The 24,324-nt window shown below is 40.0% G+C and overlaps 1 protein-coding gene across 3 annotated transcripts in view; it reads left to right on the top strand.

The window, feature by feature from the left end:
- grid2 (glutamate receptor, ionotropic, delta 2) overlaps window positions 1–24,324 on the top strand; it is a 1,199,099-nt gene that overhangs the window by 1,084,874 nt on the left and 89,901 nt on the right. For all 3 annotated transcript variants that reach the window (XM_061901055.1, XM_061901073.1, XM_061901064.1), the window contains exon 14: window positions 20,225–20,391. In XM_061901055.1, the coding sequence (XP_061757039.1) occupies window positions 20,225–20,391 (167 nt within the window). The remainder of the gene's footprint in view (window positions 1–20,224; window positions 20,392–24,324) is intronic.

Below are 24,324 nucleotides of genomic sequence, written 5' to 3'. Positions count from 1 at the left end.
CAAGTTTTGAACCTCACCTGAGAGTGCCTTTTGTTTGTTCCTGTTCATAGTGAAATGAAAATATGTCATTACTTTCACGTCCGGTCCAATCGCTTTGCACCACGGGAAAACAAACCACACCATAGTCCAAGTCATGACACCCAGTTTAAATTAGCACCAAACTAGCGCATTTTTGATAAGTGGAGCCATACCGTGCGCCCGAGCATTTTCTATCAGGCATACCTGCTTTGTTGGCATGAAAAATTGCAACATTACCAAGAGGCAGCCTAACTTGTTATATATTGTATATATATATATATATATATATATATATATATATATATATATATATATATATATATATATATATCATATAAACATATAATATAATATATCAGTATATATCATATACTGTACATATGTTATGTAAATATTATGTTTATATGTTATATTTTTATATTGCTACTACGGTAGATTTTTTTGTCTATTTTATACCTACATTGTCCTTTCCATACTTACACTTTCCATCCTTTGTAACTGACCTACTGTATGGAACAATTTCCATTGTTGATCATTAAGGTTTTTCTGGGACTTAGTCTACTTCGAGTACTACTTGAGTGATTGTTTGTTTATGAAGGTGACCAGACTGCAACTGGATGTGATGTCACGTGCTACAAAAGGTATTGAAATGTATTAGTTTGATTTTACGAGAATCGACACCCGTTAGTACAGACATTATTTGGTCGGTGTCTTTAAAAGTACAGAATTCGATACCCATCCGTACTTGTAAGAGATTGTTAAGAATCATGCAAAGGACAGTGACAGACTGGAACCAATATTACCTCTGCCAGGAAGTAATGGGTCCACTAGGGGTTTGTCTGTTGTTGATTTTGTTACTTAGTAACATAACTCTAAAAGTTATGGGCAAAAGTTGATGAAACTTTTAGTGATTACATTTTGGGAGTAATTCAAAGCATCTCTACTATGTTTCAGGAATTGTATGTGTTTTAGATTGAGTGCAGGAAGTGAACTAACAAATGTAGGTTATGCTTCTTCCTACTCCTTTTAGGACAAGTTGGAATAAGACACTAGAAATATGAGCTGTGCCATGCATGTTTAAAATAAACTAATATCATAATCACTGAATTTATTTTTGTGTGTATTCTAAAGTAGTGGTCGGGGTGGCTGACGAACATGAGGGTTCACTCCGTTTACTTCATTCCGCTCTAGAACAAACCGATGCAAAGATTTAACCCCCTTATAGGCTGCTTGAAATTGCAATAGTAATTTATTACATGGTTTGTTTATTTACCTCCACCAGCAGGGAATGTGTTCACTGGTATTTGTATGTTTGTCTGTATGTTTGTTAGCAACATAGCTCTAAATGTTTAAGCGAGGATTTATATTTAACTTTATAGAATTGTTTTCACAGAGAACTACGAACTCTTGTGCAGTGATATCCAGCGATCAGCTCTTTGTCCCTTTTGCTGGCACAGAGATAGGGAAAAAAGCTTTTGTCCATGCAGTTCCTTATGCTTGAAACATGTTACAAAGAGACTAAAGCTGACTAAATTGTTATCCTTAAATTGCTTTTAAATCTAAACTGAGAGCATTTGAAGGAGCCTCAGTTTTCTGTAACTGTTTTACTTCATGTCCATCCTGTCCTTTTAATGTGTAATGCGAATGTAATTTTATGTGTAACTTTGCTGCCTCTTATACCAGTACTCCCTTGAAAAAGAGGTTTTTCATGTCAATGGGATTTTTTTCCTGGTTAAATAAATTGTACAAAAGAAAATTATAATAATAATCAATAACAAGTTATTAGATTTTAGGGGTTGGTGCGTATAACCATCTGGATTCGGGATTGTTTTCAAAGATTCTTTACTATTTTAGATATGATAGGGCCTGAGGGGTCTGAGGCCCTACTGTTCTTCTTATTTCCTATGGGAAAGGTCAATCAATCAATCAATCAAAGTTTATTTATATACCCCTTAATCACAATTGTCTCAAAGGGCTGCACAAGCCACAACGACATCCTCGGCTCAGGTCCCACATCAGGTCAAGAAAAATACTCAATCCAATGGAATACAATGAGAAACTTTGGAAGAGACAGCAGATGGGCGACTGGTGCAATGGGTGTCGAGTGGATCTCGTTAATAGTGTGAGAGTCCAGTCCATAGTGGGGCCAGAAGGGGATGATCTTGAGTGGAGACAAGTCAGCAGCGTAGAGACCTAACAAACTGATGCACGGATGAATGGTCCACCCCGGGTCCCGACTTTAAACAGCGTGCGCATGATCTGTGGTCACCTAATAACCTCTCCACACGGTATAGGGGGGGGCAGAGCAGAAAAAAAGAGAGACAGCAGATCAACTGGTCTAAAATGGGTCTATTTAAAGGCCAGAGTAGACAAATGAGTTTTAAGATGGGACTTAAATGCTTCTGCTGAGGTAGCATCTCTAACTGTTACCCTGAGGGCATTACAGAGTACCGGGGCACGAATGGAAAACACTCTTTAGCCCGCAGACTTTTTTTGGGCTCTGGGAATTACTAATAAGACGGGAGTTCTTTGAATCCAGATTTCTTGCTGGGACATATGGTACAATACAATCTGCAAGATAGGATGGAGCTAGACCGTTAAGTTCTTTGTATGTAAGTAGTAAAACTTTAAAGTCGCATCTTAAGTGCACTGAAAGCCACTTAAGATTCACGGTGGGAGAGGGTTTAGTGCGTCTGCCTCACAATACGAAAGTCCTGAGTAGTCAAGGTTCAATCCCGGGCTTGGGATCTTTCAGTGTGGAGTTTGCACGTTCTCCCTGTGAATGCGTGGGTTCCCTCCGGATACTCCGGCTTCCTCCCACTTCCAAAGACATGCACTTGGGGATAGGTTGATTGGCAACACTAAAAACGGTCCCTAGTGTGCGAATATGAGTGTGAATGTTCTCTGTCTATCTGTGTTGGCCCTGCGATAAGGTGGCGACTTGTCCAGGGTCTAAACGCCTTCCGCCCGATTGTAGCTGAGATAAGCACCAGCGCCCCCCACGACCCCAAAGGGAATAAGCGGTAGGAAATGGATGGATGTATATAGGTATATAAAACCATATACAGTATAGGTGTAATATGATCAAACTTTCTTGTTCTTGTCAAAAGTCGAGCAGCCGCATTTTGTACCCACCGTAATCTTTTAATGCTAGACATGGGGAGACCCGGAAGTAATACGTTACAGTAATCGAGACGACGTAATGAACGCACAGAGGTGGGTAGTAACGCGCTACATTTACTCCGTTATATCTACTTGAGGAACTTTTGGGATAGATTGTACTTCTAAGAGTAGTTTTTATGCAAAATGCTTTTACTTTTACTTGAGTATATTTATAGAGAAGGAACGCTACTTTTACTCCGCTCCATTTATCTACATTCAGCTCGCTACTCGCTACTTTTTTTATCGATCTATTAATGTTTGTTGTGGTTTTTCAACATAGGATCTACGCATGCCTGCGTTTCACCAATCACATGCAGTCACTGGTGACGTTGGACCAATCAAACAGAGCCAGGCGGTCACATGACCGTCACACGTGAAACCCGACTTAAGCAAGTTGAAAAACTTATTGGGGTGTTACCATCCAGTGGTCAATTGTACGGAATATGTACTGTACTGTGCAATCTACTAATAAAAGTTTCAATCAATCAATCAAAAGTGCAAATGAAAAAAGACACTTTTTTATTTCAACCGTACTTCCCGTCAAAAGCCTAAAGACTGATCGCACAGTTCCTGTCTTCACAATAAAAGTGCCGCTCCATCGCGCCTGCGCTAACAAAATAAGAGTCTCCGAAAGCCAGTGCAAATAAGCTAGCAAACTACGAAGTTTGCCGGCAATGTATTTCTTGTAAAGTGTATAAAAACGAATATGGAAGCTGGACTAATAAGATGTTAAAAACCAACGAGTTTCATGTGGTATTAGACGGAAAGGAGGAACTTTTGTTCTCTCCTCCATTTGAAAACGTGGACGTTATCGAAACTACAATGCAAGTCATTAGAATCAGGTAATACACACACTTATATTCTTGTCTTCATGAAAGATAGGAATCTATATGTTAAACATGCATGTATATTCATTAAAACACCTTTAACATGTCAACAAAAACGGCAAAATAAATAAATATAAATTATATACTGTGTATATATATATATATATATATATATATATATATATATATATATATATATATATATATATATATATATATATATGATATGTGTGTGTATGTATATATGAGGTAGATCACCTCAACTTGGTCATTTATTAAGTAATTGATTAACGTTGAAAAACTTATTGGGGTGTTAGTGGTCAATTGTATGGAATGTGTACAGTACTGTGCAATCTATTAATACGAGTTTCAATCAATCAATCAATCGTTGGATGCCTACTGAGCCCATGGTGCTGTTAAGTTATTGTGGCTCAATGTGCCTTAATTTTTTTTTTATTTTAATGTACTATTATTTAATATATATTATTGTTTTAGTTGCTTAAGAGATATTCCTGGCTCTGAATTTGCTCGTTGCAATTTTTATGTTTTTGTGCATTATTTGTTTCCGTAATGGCAATGTTACTCATCAGTTACTCAGTACTTGAGTAGTTTTTTTCACAACATACTTTTTACTTTTACTCAAGTAAATATTTGGGTGACTACTCCTTACTTTTACTTGAGTAATAAATCTCTAAAGTAACAGTACTCTTACTTGAGTACAATTTCTGGCTACTCTACCCACCTCTGTGAACGCATGAATAATGATCCCAGTGTCACTGGTGGACAAAATGGAACACATTTTAGCGATATTACGGAGATGAAAAAAGAACTCTTAATGTGGGACTCAAATGAGAGAGTTGGGTCAAAGATAATACCCAGGTTCTTCTGTTTGGTTGTCAACTTTTGAGGTGGTATTATTACATAGGTGTCGGTGTCTAGCAGGACCGATAATCAGCATTTCCATTTTCTTAGCGTTGAGTTGCAAAAAGTTAGTGGACATCCATTGTTCAGTGCATGCCAGGTGTAGGGATGAGCCACGAAAAAAAATTACATTTCCCTAATTTCTCAGTAAGTAATGCATGACTTTTTGTAGGTATAAACTTGAATGCTGCTCTTCTTTGGTAGAGCTCTGCTCTCCACTGAATGTCACTCCATTTTCCCCCCACAACCAACTAACCGATCCCCCGAGAAACACAACTCTTTTCAAAGTTCACTCCTAAATTAGAAGACACATTTCACACAGGAGGAGTCTTGACCTTTTATGCGGCTTCAACAACTGCCTTGAAGTCCTCCAAATCACCTCGCGGAAACACTTATTGGCCCATTCGGCGGGCGGCAGCCAGTCAAAGCGGTCCAAGTTGATTTGCATTTTCATTACCAGTTTAACACACGCCAAGGTGTGCTGAGACGCGGACCGAGCCAAACACGCGCGTAATCCGCCTCCAAGATGGCTTTTAACGCGCAACACAACAACAAAAGTGTTGGAGGAAAAGAGGAATAAATATGTCAGCTTCCAATCTGTGAATTTCTAGATACGGGATTTTATTCCACGATTGGATGTTTGCCCTGCTTCTTGCTAAATGTCAGCTGGGATAGGCTCCAGCGTCCCTATGTCCCGCAAAAAGGACGGATGACATGAGCTGATTGGTTAGTTATTTCAGTTATTTTGTTGCTAGGCAAATTTATCCAAAATAAGACCGACAGCCAAGACCTTCACACCCCCAAACACACTCGCTTCATTTGCCAAAGTATTAAAGATCAACATCTAATGATGCATTCTTTCAGAGGCAGGCAAACATAAGAATAAAATATAGTTGGAACAAAAGGAAAGAAGGCAGAATATTAATAATTTATCCTGTTAGATCTTAGTTTTGGCTCACTGATCCATGGTGGAGGATCTGTCTCTGCCACATCTGCGCCTCTTTTCTATTGTGTCTCTCATCAGCTTAACGGGCAAATATTTGCATACTGCGAGGCGATATGATTTTCTTGTTGATTTTTTTTTTTTTTTTACCCCACCTCCCTTTGGAAACAAAGGGAGGTGGGGTAATTAAACAACAAGGGTAATTAAACAACAAAGAAGGAAAGTGAGTGAAGAAGTTGTGAGATTACATCTCAAGGGGAATAGAGGATACAGGATGATGGCAACTCAGGTAAACATTCAGATGCGACACCTGGAGAGGGATTGATTGCCAGCTGCATGTGAATATAGCTCAGAGTGTCTCTTTACTTCCTATAAACTATTATCTTTTTACAATATTTGCACAGTTATTGAATTTTTATCATTGATACCCATGGGGAAGGATCTACTTGTCTATAATTTGTACGTCTATAATGTAAATACTAATACAGTAGACCTTCTAAAGCAGGGGTATCAAGCGTAAGGCCCGAGGAACAGGTTTTATCCGGCCCGCGGGATGATTTTGCTAAGTATACAAATGAAAATATTTGAATGAAAGAAACTGCTGTACTAAATATGTCCACCGGATGTCGCAATAGCAATTCTTTGTATCTTTGTAGATGATATATGTTTGAAAAATATATATATGATGTATATATATTTTTTTACATATACGTACAGTATGTAAAAAAAGAAAAGACAATAAACCACGTGATGTTGGTGCACCAGTCGAGGAAAATGAGAAAACTACATAAATAACGTCCTGGAATTTGATTTAATTAACACCAATGAGTTGACTGATGAACATCATCACATCATTTATTTAGAAAGTATAACAAGATAGAATACTATTAACCGCAACATGTAAGTGTAAAAAAAAACCAACAACATTATGATTTGTACATTGTCAGAATGTGCTTGTTCTATTTTTAAACAAAGAAAACAATCTGAAGTTGTCCACAGATTTTTGTCCATGTGGCCCCGATCTAAAATGAGTTTGACACCCCTGCTCTAAAGTGCCCCCCCAAAGTGGTCCAGGTTGTAATTGGATCAAATCTGTAAAAAAAACATTTGGTGATTCATTAAACATGTTTCAACAAGTACAACCTCAGGTAACACTTGGTTATCCAAGTACCACCTTAATGACCAACATTGAAATATAGTAGCGTAGTAGGCTCGAATATTAACTTACACATCTGTGAAGGCACCTTTAATGCTGAAAGGTACATACAGGTTTTGGAACAACATATGCTGCCATCCAAGCGCTGTCTTTTTCATGGACGCCCCTGCTTATTTCAGCAAGACGATGCCAAGTCACATTCAGCACGTGTTACAACAGCGTGGCTTCGTAATAAAAGAGTGCGAGTACTTTCCTGGCCCGCCTACAGTCCAGACCTGTCTCCCTTCGAAAATGTGTGGCACATTATGAAGAATAAAATACGACAGCAGAGACCCCGGACTGTTAAACGACTGAAACTCTACATAAAAAAAAGAATGGGAAAGAATTCCACTTTCAAAGCTCCAACAATTACTTTCGTCAGTTCCCAAACGTTTATTGAGTGTTGTTAAAAGAAAAGGTGATGTAACACAGTGGTGAACATGCCCTTTCCCAACTACTTTGGCACGTGTTGCAGTCATGAAATTCTAAGTTAATTATTATTTGCAAAAATAAAAAAATAGTTTATGGGTTTGAACATCAAATATCTTGTCTTTGTAGTGCATTCAATTGAATATGGGTTGAAAAGGATTTTGCAAATCATTGTATTCTGTTTTATTTACATCTAACACAATTTCCCAACTCATATGGAAGTGGGGTTTGTACAAGTATAATAATAGCAAAAAGCAAATCACAATGGGGACTGTGCAGCTGGTGTCAGATGATGTTATTATCCACACACGCACACATATATACATAAGGGTCTGCATTGGAAATGTCACACTATCTGTATGCTTTCCCTTGATGGATTTTGCTTGCGCCTAATCTAATGTTTATGCAAATTTCTGCACGCTTGCCGGAAGCCAGTGACGGCACGCTGGTGCAACATTTTAACAGAAATGAAACTGTAGGTGTATGAAATGAGCATTAAAACTAAAGCAGCACTGGTGAAAATCAACCAAAAGGGGCCATGAGATGAAGGATGTACTCAAAGGAAAAAAAATAATCAAATTAAATATCAATCAATCAATCAATGTTTACTTATATAGCCCTAAATCACTAGTGTCTCAAAGGGCTGCACAAACCACAACACAAACCACTACGACATCCTCGGTAGGCCCACATAAGGGCAAGGAAAACTCACACCCAGTGGGACGTCGGTGACAATGATGACTATGAGAACCTTGGAGAGGAAGAAAGCAATGGATGTCGAGCGGGTCTAACATGATACTGTGAAAGTTCAATCCATAATGGATCCAACACAGTCGCGAGAGTCCAGTCCAAAGCGGACCCAACACAGCAGCAAGAGTCCCGTTCACAGCGGAGCCAGCAGGAATACATCCCAAGCGGAGGCGGATCAGCAGTGCAGAGATGTCCCCAGCCGATACACAGGCAATCAGTACATGGCCACCGGATCGGACCGGACCCCCTCCACAAGGGAGAGTGGGACATAGGAGAAAAAGAAAAGAAGCGGCAGATCAACTGGTCTAAAAAGGGAGTCTATTTAAAGGCTAGAGTATACAAATGAGTTTTAAGGTGAGACTTAAATGCTTCTACTGAGGTGGCATCTCGAACTTTTACCGGGAGGGCATTCCAGAGTACTGGAGCCCGGAATGAAAACGCTCTATAGCCCGCAGACTTTTTTTGGGCTTTGGGAATCACTAATAAGCCGGAGTCCTTTGAACGCAGATTTCTTGCCGGGACTATCTGATACATCTGATCTTGCACTGTGTGGTTTGGATCAGAAAACAGTTGCTGCCAGTTGTTTGTTGTTTTTTGACATACCCTGTCTTTTTAAGAATAAGTAGAAATCGGTAGCCGCTGCAATTATTCGGGAGCGAGGCCACAGTTATTTGGCTCTCGTCGACCAAGATGTGAAGATGTCAAGATGTGAGTTTTGTCTCTGGGCAATTGCTCTTTTCTCTTTACTTGGGCGAAGAGTCCCATGCCTACTTTACTCTTGATTTCTCTTGATTCCCGTGAATCAAAGTCAAACGAGGAATGATGCAAGATGACAAACAACCAACCTTTGGAGGCATGAGTTAACCCTTCATAGAGTACTTGTTAAAGAATAAAAATGTAGACATCTAAGAAGGAAAGCCAAAGAAGTAAAACTTTTTTTTTTCAAACCTAGAGTTAGACATAATATACAGTTTACATACACTTGTTAAGAACGTAATGTCATGGCTGTCTTGAGTTTCCAATACTTTCTACAACTCTTATTGTTTTGTGATAGAGTGATTGGAGCACATACTTGTTGGCCACAAAAAAAAAATTCAGGAAGTTGAGTTATTTTATGAATTTATTATGGGTTTAATGAAAATGTGACTGAATCTGCTGGGTCAAAAGTATACATACAGCAATGTTAATATTTGGTTACATGTCTCTTGGCAAGTTTCACTACAATAAGGCACTTTTGGTAGCCATCCACAAGCTCCTGGTTTAATTTTTGACCACTCCTCTTGACAAAATTGGTGCAGTTCAGCTAAATGTGTGGTTTTTCTGACGTAGACTTGTTTCTTCAGCATTGTCCACACGTTAAGTCAGGACTTTGGGAAGGGCATTCTAAAACATTAGTTCTAGCCTAATTTAGCCATTCCTTTCCCACATTTGACGTGTGTTTGGGGTCATTGTCCTGTTCGAACACCCAACTGCGCTCAAGACCCAACCACCGGGCTGATGATTTTAGGTTGTCTATTAGAATTTGGAAGTAGTCCTCATTTTTCGCTGTCCTATTTACTATCTGTAAAGCACCTGTTCAATAGGCAGCAAAACAGGCCCAGATAATAATACTACAACCAACATGGTTGACAGTAGTTATGGTGTTCCTGGGATTAAAGGCCTCACCTTTTCGCCTCCAAACATATTGCTGGGCATTGTGGCATTTTTTTGTTTGTTTTATCTGACAACACGTAGGCAAAGATAAGACCTTCTGGAGGAAAGTTCTCTGGTAATCAAATTGATAACCGTTTTTAACTTTAGAGATATGACTAGATTGTTTGGTGAGCCGCTGGATCAATCTATGCGTAGTATGGATCGGTGGAAAGTCATGAATCAGTCGCTGGTAGAACTACTATGAAATTATGGCGGCTCAAATCTTGCAATATTTCTGTGATGACAAAATACGGGAGTACTCGTTTGCAAAAGACGACACACACAGCAACTTGGCAGACCGCACCGAAAGAGTATACAAACAATGCAAAGTGTGTTTAACATATGGATTTTTTTGGAAAGCAGCGATAAAGTAGCGCCAGACTAATCTGAGCACTCACCTGTCGATTTGAAAGACTTTCAGCCCCAACTTAGCCACAACTCTGTGAGGTAATTACATCAACTGCTACACTGTTCATTAGGGAATGTAAAGTTTGCCTAAAAAAACAGCGACCATATTTCCCAAACCATAGAGAGTAAGCCAAAACCCACTTAATCTTAGAAAAAAAAAATATTGTTCCATATATTTGCTTCACAAAAAAACAGAAAACCACCCAAAGGTAAGCGTGTAAACTTAGAACATGAAACAATAGACATGAAAACAATTAGCCAAACTTGTGGCAAATAACAAACAAAACTTACTGCAAAAAACAAACAAAACTTACTGTGGCATGAAACAAATAACCAGCAAAACTTGGAATCGGACATAGAACGAGCAACATGAACTGTGGTATCGCATGAAAACAAGCAATGACGCCAGCCGACTGACTGGCAAAGACAGGCTTAAATAGGGGTCAATCAATCAATCAATCAATGTTTATTTATATAGCCCTAAATCACAAATGTCTCAAAGGACTGTACAAACCATTACGACTACGACATCCTCGGAAGAACCCACAAAAGGGCAAGGAAAACTCACACCCAGTGGGCAGGGAGAATTCACATCCAGTGGGACGCCAGTGACAATGCTGACTATGAGAAACCTTGGAGAGGACCACAAATGTGGGCAACCCCCCCCCCCCCCCCCCCCCCCTTCTAGGGGACCGAAAGCAATTGATGTTGAGCGGGTCTAACATGATACTGTGAAAGTTCAATCCACAGTGGCTCCAACACAGCCGCGAGAGTTGAGTTCAAAGCGGATCCAAGACAGCAGCAAGAGTCCCGTCCACAGGAAACCATCCCAAGTGGAGGCGGATCAGCCACGTAGAGATGTCCCCAACCGATACACAGGCGAGCGGTCCATCCTGGGTCCCGACGAGCGGTCCATCCTGGGTCTCGACTCTGGACAGCCAGTACTTCATCCATGGTCATCGGACCGGACCCCCTCCAAAAGGGAGGGGGGGACATAGGAGAAAAAAGAAAAGAGGCGGCAGATCAACTGGTCTAAAAAGGACGTCTATTTAAAGGCTAGAGTATACAAATGAGTTTTAAGGTGAGACTTAAATGTTTCTACTGAGGTAGCATCTCGAACTGTTACCGGAGGGCATTCCAGAGTACTGGAGCCCGAACGGAAAAACGCTCTATAGCCCGCAGACTTTTTTTGGGCTTTAGGAATCACTAATAAGCCGGAGTCTTTTGAACGCAGATTTCTTGCCGGGACATATGGTACAATACAATCGGCAAGATAGAGATGGAACTAGACCGTGTAGTATTTTATACGTAAGTAATAAAACCTTAAAGTCACATCTTAAGTGCACAGGAAGCCAGTGCAGGTGAGCCAGTACAGGCGTAATATGATCAAACTTTCTTGTTCTTGTCAAAAGTCTAGCAGCCGCATTTTGTACCAACTGTAATCTTTTAATGCTAGACATGGGGAGACCCGAAAATAATACGTTACAGTAATCGAGACGAGACGTAACAAACGCATGGATAATGATCTCAGCGTCTTTAGTGGACAAAATGGAGCGAATTTTAGCGATGTTACGGAGATGAAAGAAGGCCGTTGTAGTAACGCTTTTAATGTGTGACTCAAAGAAGAGAGTTGGGTCGAAGATAATACCCAGATTTTTTACCGAGTCACCTTGTTTTATTATTTGGTTGTCAAATGTTAAAGTTGTATTATTAAATAGAGGTCGGTGTCTACCAGGACCGATAATCAGCATTTCCGTTTTTTTGGCGTTAAGTTGCAAAAAATTAGCGGACATCCATTGTTTAATTTCATTAAGACACGCTTTCAACTGACTACAGTCCGGCGTGTTGGTCAGCTTTAGGGCATGCAGAGTTGGGTGTCATCAGCATAATAGTGAAAGCTATTACCGTATTTGCGTATGACGTCACCCAGCGGCAGCATGTAGATGCTGAAGAGTGCAGGGCCAAGGACCGAACCCTGGGAACTCCACACGTTACCTTAACATAGTCCGAGGTCATACTGTTTTAATAGAAACAGGTGCGCGGGTCCGAACACCAGAGGCAGGTGAAAGTCATAAGTCGGCATGGTAACCAAACAAAACAAGGGACAGAAAACAGGAACTAACAACATTAAGAAAAACATAATCCAGACCACAGATTATGACAGGACAAGGCTAGAATGTGTCATCAACATGCAATATCATGATTGGGAAATAGAATTAAAATAAATCTTTATCATCTGCCATAAATTATTACGTCTGTATCATGCAATTTTTTTGCACAGCTACAGACGATAAAATTGTAAGTTTAAGTTTTACAAAATTGAGAGGTACACTAATCCAAATAAAAACTGAGAAAAAATATATTAGATTGTGTAATAATTTCATCTCATTTCAGCTGTATTTGTATGTATTGGCATTGGTGTTGTCCCGATACCAATATTTTGGGTACTGGTACAAAAATGTTACTTTGCGATACTTTTCTAAATAAAGGGGACCACGAAAAAATGGCATGATTGGCTTTTTTTAACAAAAAAATCTTAGGGCACATTAAACATATGTTTCTTATTGCAAGATTGTCCTTAAATAAAATAGTGCCCATACAAGACAACTTGTTTTTACCAGCAAGTAAACAAACCAAAGGCTCCTAATTTAGCTGCTGACATATGCAGTAACATATTGTGTCATTTATCATTCTATTATTTTGTCAACATTATTAAAGTTTAGTGGTATAAAATTAATTATTATTCTACGCTTTTATTTACTGTTAATATCTGCTTACTTTCTCTTTTAACATGTTCTATCTACACTTCTGTTAAAATGTAATAATCACTTATTCTTCTGTTGTTTGATATCCTAATGTGTGAATGTGAGTGTGAATGTTGTCTATCTATCTGTGTTGGCCCTGTGATGAGGTGGCGATGTGTCCAGGGTGTACCCCGCCTTCCGCCCGATTGTAGCTGAGATAGGCGCCAGCGCCCCCCGCGACCCCAAAAGGGAATAAGCGGTAGAAAATGGATGGATGGATGGATGTTGATACTTTACATTAGTTTTGGATGATACCACATAGGTATATTTTCAATACCAAGTAGTTACAGGATCATACATTTGTCGTCAAGGTGTGAATGGGCGAATGTGGAAATACTGTCAAAGCGCTTTGGGCTCCTTATGAAGGGGTAGAAAAGCGCGATACAAGTACAACCCATTTACCGTTACCATATTCAAAGTCCTCATGTGTCCAGGGACATATTTCCTGAGTTTATGAACATAATATGAATTTAAAAAAACTAAAAAAGATTTTGTGATGCTGAAAAATATCGATGTAAATATAGTAGTATTGACTAAATACACTCCTGTACTTGGTATCATTACAGTGAATGTTAGGTGTAGATCCATCAATGGCGTTTGTTTACATTTTGACGCCGGTGCGTTACAGTGTGTAGTGAAGCATGTTTGGATATTTGTCGTCCTGCAGGGATGATACTTGTAAGAAACGTATTTCATTTGTTGCCTGGGATGCGAGGATTAGTGATTTAGAAGTAGCTAAAAAAAACTGCCGACTGCGGCTGGACGTTAGCCATGTCTTAAAGCACCTCTTCCTGAGGGCGTTTCAGTGTTATAACTTCACCTTTATGGTTAGTTTTGAAGCCAAAATGCGTCCGTTCTCCCTTTCTGTCCACACACTGTGTCTGCTTGGAAGTACTCTGTGATTGTGCGCTGCCAAACATGCTCTTCTGCTCGTAGAAGAATGCTTTGCGGAAATATTTTATTTTTAGATCTGTATCGCTCTTGAATAACCTTCCTAAAATTCTCACAAGCATTGAAAGTAAAGAGGATTTTTAAAAAGAAAGTAATATTTTATCTGAGTCTGTAATTAGTTTGCTTGTTGATGATGTTTGTTTGGTTTTGTATTGTGTAGTTATATTTATATGCCAATTATTATTCTGTGACTGTAAATGTTTTGCTTGTTTTCATATGGATGCTTTTATTTATTTTTTCTGTATTGTGTAGTTATAATTATATGCTTTTATTTTAAATTGTATTGAGTTTGTGGACCTCAGGAAGACTAGTGGGTTGTTGTGGCAACCAGCTAATGGGGATCCTTAATAAAAATCGAATCAAATCAAAACCGTAAAACCAACAATGTCATGACGATGACGGAAGGGCGGGGAGATGAGGGACTGGTAGTTTTCAGAGGCGGTATAGTACCGAAAATGATTCATTAGTATTGCCGTCAGAGTAATTTGATGTCGAACCCGAGGATGCAGAGAAGGAGGCAGGCATTGAATGGGAAAACATGGTTTTAATTTAAAATACTAGAACTAGAACAAAACTAGAAAGGGGTAAAAGTACGCACATGGGCGGAATAACAAACTAAGGAAGCTAGCACTGGAAGCTAGAAAAACAAAAGGAACCTTAGCATGGAAGCTAGAGGATAACAAACAGAAAAACTGGAAATAGCTAACAAAAACAGCTTACCGCTACGACGACCAGGACAAGATGTAGCACGACAGGTAATAGCTGAAATGATGCCAAACACGACAGGTAGCAAGGACACAAGAGTGACATGAGGCACCGACAATACAATACAATGATCCAGCAACTGACACAAGACAAAACAGGTACAAATTGGCAACAGGTGTGGCCAGGTGCATATCAGCCGCACCCGAGGAGGAACACAGCACTCAGGGACAAGACAGGAAGCTGACAAAATAAGAGCACTAGACAGGAACTAAAGACAGGAGATACTAAACACAGAGGAAACAGACAAATGCAGAGGAAAAAAATAAAACATAGACAAACTGTCAGGGGAAAGGCTGACAATTGCGGTACTGTACTAATACAGGTATACCGTACAACCCTAATTGGCATTAATTTACTTAACTTTAGATAGTACCAGGCCCACTACTTAATATTAAAAACAATAAATTCTAAAATAAATACTATTTTCTTTGTTATTATTTGATGTTTTTAATGTTAATGTAGTACTAAGGGGAAGGAAGGCTTTTCAAATTATTTTGCTGCTCAATGTCCGCAATCAAGAGCTGCAGCTGGGGAAAAATATCTCAGGCTCGTGGTCCTGCGATGTTATTGCTTCATTAAAATAAGTTCCACCCCAACGTCCTCACCCACCCGATAAACGTTTCAAACGGGTAAACAAGACACCTTGTACGTAAACAACAGGGAAGGAACAGTAGCATGCTAATTTAAGTCTCCTCCTGGGCAGTGACGCTTGTGATGAAAATGTGAGGAAGATGAAGAAGACTTTAATTCAGTGATTATGTGCCAGGTTGTCATTCATAAAGAGGCAAAAAAAAAACAAGGTCTGATGCAATGATTAGGATTCATGGGTGGAGATGTTTTTGTTGGGCTGCTGGGAGCCATGTTGTTGTGGTTCACTTATTGGATTTGAAGTCGGAAAGTTTACCTCCATGTAACTCGCACACATCAAAAGTGTGCCTGCTTCCCTGCCACAGCGCTAAAAGCCGATCGAATCACCTTCATGCAGTTTGCTCGAGGAAAACCTGGCAATAAAAGGGCTTAAAGCTCCCAAAATGCTACCTAAAGCCTCTGAAGTGCAAACATTAGCATGATACAAATAGAAATTTGGGCATCCATTTGATTAAAAATGTTACTGTATACTCCAGGCATGGTTTAAAAATGTTAAATGTTTAGACCCAGAACACTTATTGAGAGCACAATGGACTTTAGTGTTCATAATTACAATGTTTTTTTCTGAATCTTTTGATTAAGGTGGGATCAACATAACTTTGAGTCCAGTCGTTTGGCGGATTATGACTATAGAATACCAGTTTTCTGTGTCTTTAAGGTTTACAGCAGAGTTGTCAAATATACAGCCCTAAAGGTTTTATCTGGCCAGAGGGATGAGTTTGCTAAGTATAAAATTGAGCCGAGTTCTAAATGTGTCCACTAGATGTCGCAATAGCAATTCTTTGTATATTTGTAGTTGTTGCTATGTATGTTAAACAAAAAACAACAACACATGATGTTAGTGCTCCAGTCAAGGAAAATCAGCAAACTACATAAATAACATCTTGTATTTTGATTTTGATATTATTGTTTTATCTTGATAGATTGAAAATTATCACATCATTTACTCATAAAGGAAAATAACCTCAATCAGTCAATGAATGTTTATTTATATAGCCCTAAATCACAAGTGTCTCACAGGGCTGCACCTAAGGGCAAGGAAAAACTCACAACCCAGTGGGATGTCAATGTGAATGACTATGAGAAACCTTGGAGAGGATCCCCCCCACCAACCCCCCTACTAGGGGACACTGGATGCAATGGACGTCGAGTGGGTCTAACATAATATTGTGAAAGTCCAGTCCATAGTGGATCTAACATAACAGTGAGAGTCCAGTCCATGGTGGGGCCAGCAGGAGACCATCCCGAGCAGACGGGTCAGCAGCGCAGAGATGTCCCCAACCAATGCACAGGCGAGCGGTACATTTCGGGTCCTGACTCTGGACAGCCAGCACATACTCCATGGCCACCGGACCTGTGCCCCCCCACAAGGGAGAGGGGGGCAGAGGAGAAAAGAAAAGCAACAGCAGATCAACTTGTCTAAAAAGGGGGTCTATTTAAAGGCTAGAGTATACAAATGTGTTTTAAGGTGGGACTTAAATGACTTAAAATAGCGACAAATAAAAATGGAACACTATTAACCGCAACATGTAAGTGTAAAAAAAAAACCAACAACATTATGTTTTGTACATTTTCAGAATATGCTTGTTCTATTTTGAAACAAAGAAAACAATCTGAAGTTGTCTGTATTTTTAAGTCATCGTGGCGTGATTTTACCAGTCCGGCCTGCTTGGGAGTAGAGTGTTTCTCCATGTGGCCCCCGATCTAAAATGAGTTTGACACCCCTGCTCTAAATAATCCACTCCATCCCTCAAAAGCTCCTCAGTAAATCCCATCTTAAAAACTCATTTGTATACTCCAGCCTTTAAATATACCCCTTTTTTAGACCACTTGAGCTGCCGTCTCTTTTCTTCGTGGAGAGGGGGGGCACAGATGCACCGCTAGCTGTTCAAAGTCTGGACCTGGGGTGGACCACTCATCTGTGCATCAGTTGGGGACGTCTCTGCGCTGTTTGCTTTTTTCCACTCAAGATGACCCCCTGCTGTCCCCACTATGGACTGGACTCTTACACTATTAACGAGATCCACCCTACGTCCATTGCACCGGTCTTCCATGGGGCGGTCCCCTACAAGCTTTCTCATTGTAGCCCATAGGGTTGATTTTTTTCTTGCCCTGATGTGGGATCTGAACCAAGGATGTAGTTGTGGCTTGTGCCGCCCTTTGAGGCACCCGTGATTTAGGGCTTAATAAATAAACTTTGATTGATTGATTGATTGATTGATTGATTGATTGATTGATTGATCGATTGATTGATTGATAGTAAAGACATGCCAAATAATAAGACATGCAATTATTCCCTTCATTTGCACTTTTTGCTTCTGAAAAATATTCCCAAAAATCATTGTTAATGGCAGACATGGGCAAATTACGGTCTGGGGGCCACATGCGGTCCGTTGAGCTTTTCAATCTGGCCCGCCGGACATTCCCAAATAATTTTTTTAGATATTTAAGATGGAAAGTGTAGCTGCCATTATTATGTGTAATCATGTTTTCTAACGACCGTAAGTGTTCAACTATACAAAGTATTTCAATGGTTGGAATCTGCACATATGGATGATATACCAGTTACTATGGTAATCTAATTAGTTACTATGGTCATCTAATTAGTTCCTATGGTAATGTAAGTCACAGCAGCTCAGACGAGGCACCAGACAGTGTGGGTGGGGAGCGTTTCCACAGACGCGGAAGAAGATTTTCACAACAAAGTTCAAAAGCTTAGTGATGTATCAGATATATCAGATTGTAGGTGGGTTTGTTTTCTGGCCTTCACGTTCATATTTCACCATTTGTTGCATTTTTGTTGCGTTTCACTTGTGGATCGAAAGGGGGTGTGACGCTTATATTTTGTCAATATTCAGTGTTTTATCCTTCATAGAAACATTTAAAATTCCATCAGGTTTTTTAAGGCGTTCTGTCATAACGTTTTTAGCATTCAATCAGACATTATTGTGAGGTTTTGTATTAGTGTTCATAAAACACTAACATAAGACACATCTTTTTTCTTTAAATGTGGCCCCCGAGTCAAAATAATTGCCCAGGCCTGGTTTATGGTATTCTTGGTTCATCCATGCATGCTGATCCATGTGATTCTTTTCATTTCAAACGTTCCCTGCAAAAGTATTCCGTCTATATAGCGCGTAATCATTTTTATTTATTTTTTTAACCTAATTGAAAAACAATGTAAAGGCGTGAAATCATTCTTAAAGCACTTTTTTTTTTCGAGACACTTTAAGGTGGCGAAGAGTTGATTAGTGGAATGGATTCCATTGGAAGCTCCGTGGTGAATTATCGCACACACTCTGGAAACCACTAAACACACACGTGCACACTTCACGGGACCACAGACTGTGAAATTACCCAATCACAGGCTCTTGTCGGTTCCCTCACATATCGGTCGGCGCGCGCGAAGGCCGACCGGGTTGAAAGGCGCACGTTGGCGAAGACAAGAGAGGGTTTGAAAATTTCATAAAGCACCATTAAACTTTATGACACTCCCGAGTGAAAATAAAGGTGTTTGGAGGAATGGTATCAGGGTGTCACCGCTGAGTTGTTTCTTCTTTACTTTTCGTTCCTCCGCATAAACATTAGGCGACGTCGCTGCCGACGTCGATCCGTCTGTTTTTATGAGCAGATATTGATCGTTATTTGACGCCTCACCTGGAGAAACCAAACGTGTGCCTTCACAGGCAACTAAAAGGTAGTCAATGTATAGAATAAGCCCACAGTTAGTGATCATTATTTGATGCCTTACCTGGAGAAACCAAACGTGTGCCCACACAGGCAACAAAAAGGTAGTCAATGTACAGAATAAGCCCACAGATAGTGATGGTTATTTGACGCCTTACCTGGAGAAACCAAACGTGTGCCCACAAAGGTAACATAAAGGTAGTCAATGTACAGAATAAGCCCACAGATAGTCATCGTTATTTGACGCCTTACCAGGAGAAACCAAACGTGTGCCCACACAGGCAACAAACAGGTAGTCAATGTACAGAATAAGCCCACAGATAGTCATCGTTATTTGACGCCTTACCTGGAGAAACCAAACATGTGCCCACACAGGCAACAAAAAGGTAGTCAATGTACAGAATAAGCCCACAGGTAGTGATCGTTATTTGACGCCTTACCTGGAGAAACCAAACATGAAACTACCATGAATTGATTAACGTGGACCCCGACTTAAACAGGTTGAAAAACATATTCGGGTGTTACCATTTAGTGGTCAATTGGACGAAATATGTACTGCACTGTGCAATCAACTAATAAAAGTTTCAATCAATCAATCAAAAAGCCCACACAGGCAACAAAAAGGTAGTCAATGTACAGAATAAGCCCACTGATAGAGATCGTTATTTGACGCCTTACCTGGAGAAACCAAACATGTGCCCACACAGGCAACAAAAAAGATAGTCATTGTACAGAATAAGCCCACAGAGGGGATATCAGCAGCCACCAAGCCAATAACACTGCAGCATGGAGTCGAAAGGGAACGATAAGCGGCAAAGTTGCTTTCCCAATTTTAATTTTCTATCTTCGAAAAGAAGAATAACCTCGCTGCAGCGCTACACCCTGCTTATGAAATATCGGCCGCCATGAATTAGTCTTCAGAGAACGACTGGAATGTCTGCTGAATATATTCTGCCCTTTTCCAACTGATTCAATCATCAGGTCGCAAAAGATTGTCCAATGTCTCCTCTGTGTTTAATTCCAGGTGAAGTACGGCCGATTTGGCTTTGTGTGGGACGCGGCCGTGCTGGAGTACGTGGCCAACAACGACGAGGATTGCTCCTTCTATACGGTGGGCAGCAACACGCCGGACCGCGGCTACGGCATCGCCATGCAGCACGGCAGTCCCTACCGGGACATTTTCTCCCAGAGGTACAAGTCTTTCCTGTACACACTAGGGCTGGGCGATATGGCCTTTTTTTAGTATCTCAATATTTTTAGGCCATATCACGATTAACACTTGATACATGTAATCACAGCAGTATGATGATTCTATGTGTCTACATTAAAACATTCTTGTTCATACTGCATTAATATATGCTCATTTTAAACTTTCATGTAGACAGGGAAATCACAACTAAGTCAATTGACCAAAACTGTATTTATTAAACAGTTATTAAGCAGTGGCACAAACATTCATGTCATTTCAAAAACAAAAATTGCAAGATTGTCAGAGACATTTTAAAACAAGCTATAAGTGCATTTTCGTGAATGATGTCACCAAGATAACATATCAAAACAACACAACATTAAAGTGCACTTTTTGTACAGAACGCCACTACAATAGTTAAAAGCAAATATAGTGCACTTTTGTGCATAATGTCACACAAGATATTTCAATAACTGTTAAATAAAAATGAGCTGGATAAAAGGATTCTGCGGGCGTTATTTTAATGATCCATAGTCCGGATCATGTTTTTGTATTTTCTGTTAGTTTTGGACTCCTTTAGTTCCTGTTGGTTTTGGTTGCCATGGTTACTCATTGTGGTTACCAGCACTAATCAGAGGCAGCATTTAAGCTTGTCTTTGCCAGTCAGTCGGCCTGGCGTCATTGATCTTTTCTTGCTCTGTTCATGCTGGTATTTTTGCTATTGCTCTTCTCATACATCATGCCATGCCAAGTGAGTTTTTGTTTATTCACGCCACAGTTAGTTTCATGTTTCATGTCCTAAGTTTTTTACCTTAGCTTCTCGTGCGAATGGCACGCTTTCCTTTTGTTTTGGTTCCTGATATTTCTGCTGTGTAGGATTAATTGATTATTAAATATGTTCCTACCTGCTACTCTTTGTCCGGAAAAGTCCGTTTGCATCCCGAGGGAACAAACTTCGCAGTAAGCCGCGACCCCCCGTCATGATAGTTATGTCCTGTTGTTGACTATTTTTTTCATTAGGTGTTGATCTGGAAATAGTTGCTTGGGCAATTTGTGTGTGTGGCACCGGCCAGAGATGTTGACATGTTGAGTTTCAAATGTTGAACATATTCCCGTTTGAAGTCAAACCACCGCCAGACAATGGACCCCATGCTGTAATTATTTATTCCTCCATTGCTTACCAGATTAGCACCTTCTCTCTCTTTTATTACCACTCGCACCTCACCGTTAGCAGCACTGCCAACGTAACCATGTCGCTACCTGTCTGCCCCGCGGGAGTGTTAAACTGCACACGTGACGTATGTAAGAAGCTGCGCTTGGTTTACGTTTCTTTGACATTTCTCACTCTTTCTTTGAGACAAGAAAGAGTGGGAAAACTTATGTAGTGTAATGCCCGCAGCTAAAAGCAACTGCGTGAGAATGTATACTCAATATACACAATATAGTCATTTTCTCTATCGCACAGAGACAGACCCGCGATCGCCCAGCCCTACTTATAACCCAAAAAATGGATTGCTATTCATAAAATTAACTCCAAAATTCAAGCAACTCATGAATTGGGTTATCAACATGACCTAGTATTTTTTAGTGTGTAGGCAGTGGCATCACTGTTTGTTCTCTAAATACATGACTTTTATGCAAAGTGATGCATTTTAGTTAAGGGCTGTAAGAGTCTTTAACTGGAGTAGGAACCCCTCCAATCATCTATCCCTCCGGCTAGTACAGTGCAAAAATGAAATAAATCCCTGGAATGAATTCTCTATTTATTCTCACCTTGTGAAAAAGGTCATGGAGGTTTTCTATCAGCACTCTAAATTCAGTTTAGCAAAATAGAAAATGTCTACTCCCATAAAAGTTTGCCCTGTGCGATGCTTGAAAATCGCTTCCCTGGGTCAGACAGCAAATAAATAGCACATCAAATTACATCGTGTACAGTATATATATAGAAAGATTGTGTGTTTATCATGCTAACTTATTGCATTGGTTATGATTGCGACTAGAGATGTCCAATAATGTCCTTTTTGCCGATATTCCAATATTGTCCAACTTTTAATTACCAAATCCGATATCAACCGATACCGATATATACAGTCGTGGAATTAACACATTATTATGCCTAATTTTGTTGTGATGCCCTGCTAGATGCATTAAACAATGTAACAAGGTTTTCCAAAATAAACCCACTCAAGTTATGGAAGAAGAAATATGCCAACATGGCACTTCCATATTTATTATCGAAGTCACAAGGTGCATTATTTTTATTTTTTTAATATGCCTCAAAATAGCAGCTTGGAATTTGGGACATGACATACCTGAGAGAGCATTAGGAGGCTGGGGTGGGCGGGGTTAAAAGATAGCGGGGGTGTGTATTGTAGCGTGCGGGAAGAGTTAGTGCTGCAAGGGGGTTCTGGGTATTTGTTCTGTTACGGTGCGTATGTCCTCCCGAAATGTGTTTGTCATTCTTGTTTAGTGTGGGTTCACAGTGTGGCACACATTTGTAACAGTGTTAAAGTTGTTTAAACGGCCCCCCTCAGTATGACCTGTATGGCTGTTGACCAAGTATGCATTGCATTCACTTGTGTGTGTGTGAAAAGCCGTAGATATAATGTGATTGGGCGAGCACGTAAATGCAGTGCCTTGAAGGCATGCCTCCAACATTATTGTCTAAGTGGAAATCGGGAGAAATTCGGGAGAATGGTAGCCCCAGGAGATTTTCGGGAGGGGCACTGAAATTCTGGAGTCTCCCAGGAAAATCGGGAGGGTTGGCAAGTATGACTGGGAGATGCAACTGCTCTGTACTTCTCCCCACGTCCGTGTACCCTTCCGTACAGCGGCATTTTAAAAAGTCATACATTTTACTTTTTGAAACAGATACCGATAATTTCTGATATCACATTTTAAAGCATTTAAGATATTATCGGACATCTCTAATTGCAACAATTCAAGAGAACCTATCATGATAATTTAGGCCTTTCTAAATTGTAACATTATACATGTTACAATTTAGGATAGGCATGATAGACGATGCCAAAGTTTTGAATTGCCTCTGTTTGCGGAGATTGGATGGTCTTATTTGGAATAATTAAGTCGAGCTCTCAGCCCATGAGGATACACAAAATATTAGTTTCATCACGTAATGGAGGAATGCATATAATAACACAGACGTGCGACATGCTGGACCATAAATGCTACAAGCAACTTTTTTTAATGCACTCTCCGAATCGATCGGCTAGTGTTCAGGCGTATTTAATGTTGTGACAGGGTGAATCTATATAATGTTTATGAATTTTATTTTCCACCATCTCTGGAAAATAAATTGTGGTGACAACTTTAAGATAGACACTATATTGCCAAAAGTATTTGGCCACCCATCCAAATTATGATAATCAGGTGTCCTAATAACTTAGCCTGTCACAGGTGTAAGAAATCAAGCACATAGGCATGGAGATTGTTTCTGCAAACATTTGTGAAAGAATGGGCCGCTCTCAGTGATTTCCAGCGTGGAACTGTCATAATCCTATGCCACCTGTGCAACAAATCCAGTTGTGAAATTTCCTCCCTCGTAAATATTCCAAAGTCAACTGTTAGTTTTATTATAAGAAAATGGAAGAGTTTGGGAACAACAGTAACTCAGCCACGAAGTGGTAGGCCACGTAAACTGACAGAGAGAGGGGTCAGCGGATGCTGAAGCGCATAGTGCAAAGAGGTCGTCGACGTTCTGTTGCTACAGAGCTCCAAACTTCATGAGACCTTCCAATTAGCCCACGTACAGTACGCAGAGAGCTTCATGGAATGTGTTTCCATGGCCGAGAAGCTGCATCTAAACCATACATCACCAAGTCCAATGCAAAGCGTGGCATGCAGTGGTGTAAAGCACGTCGCTGCTGGACTCTAGAGCAGCGGGGACGCGTTATTTGGAGTGACGAATCACGCTT

The sequence above is a fragment of the Nerophis ophidion genome, linkage group LG01 (genome assembly GCF_033978795.1).
Source record: "Nerophis ophidion isolate RoL-2023_Sa linkage group LG01, RoL_Noph_v1.0, whole genome shotgun sequence".
NCBI classification, from domain to species: Eukaryota; Metazoa; Chordata; class Actinopteri; order Syngnathiformes; family Syngnathidae; genus Nerophis; species Nerophis ophidion.
Note: the sequence above shows the minus strand (reverse complement) of the source record. Positions and strands in the feature narration are given on the sequence as shown.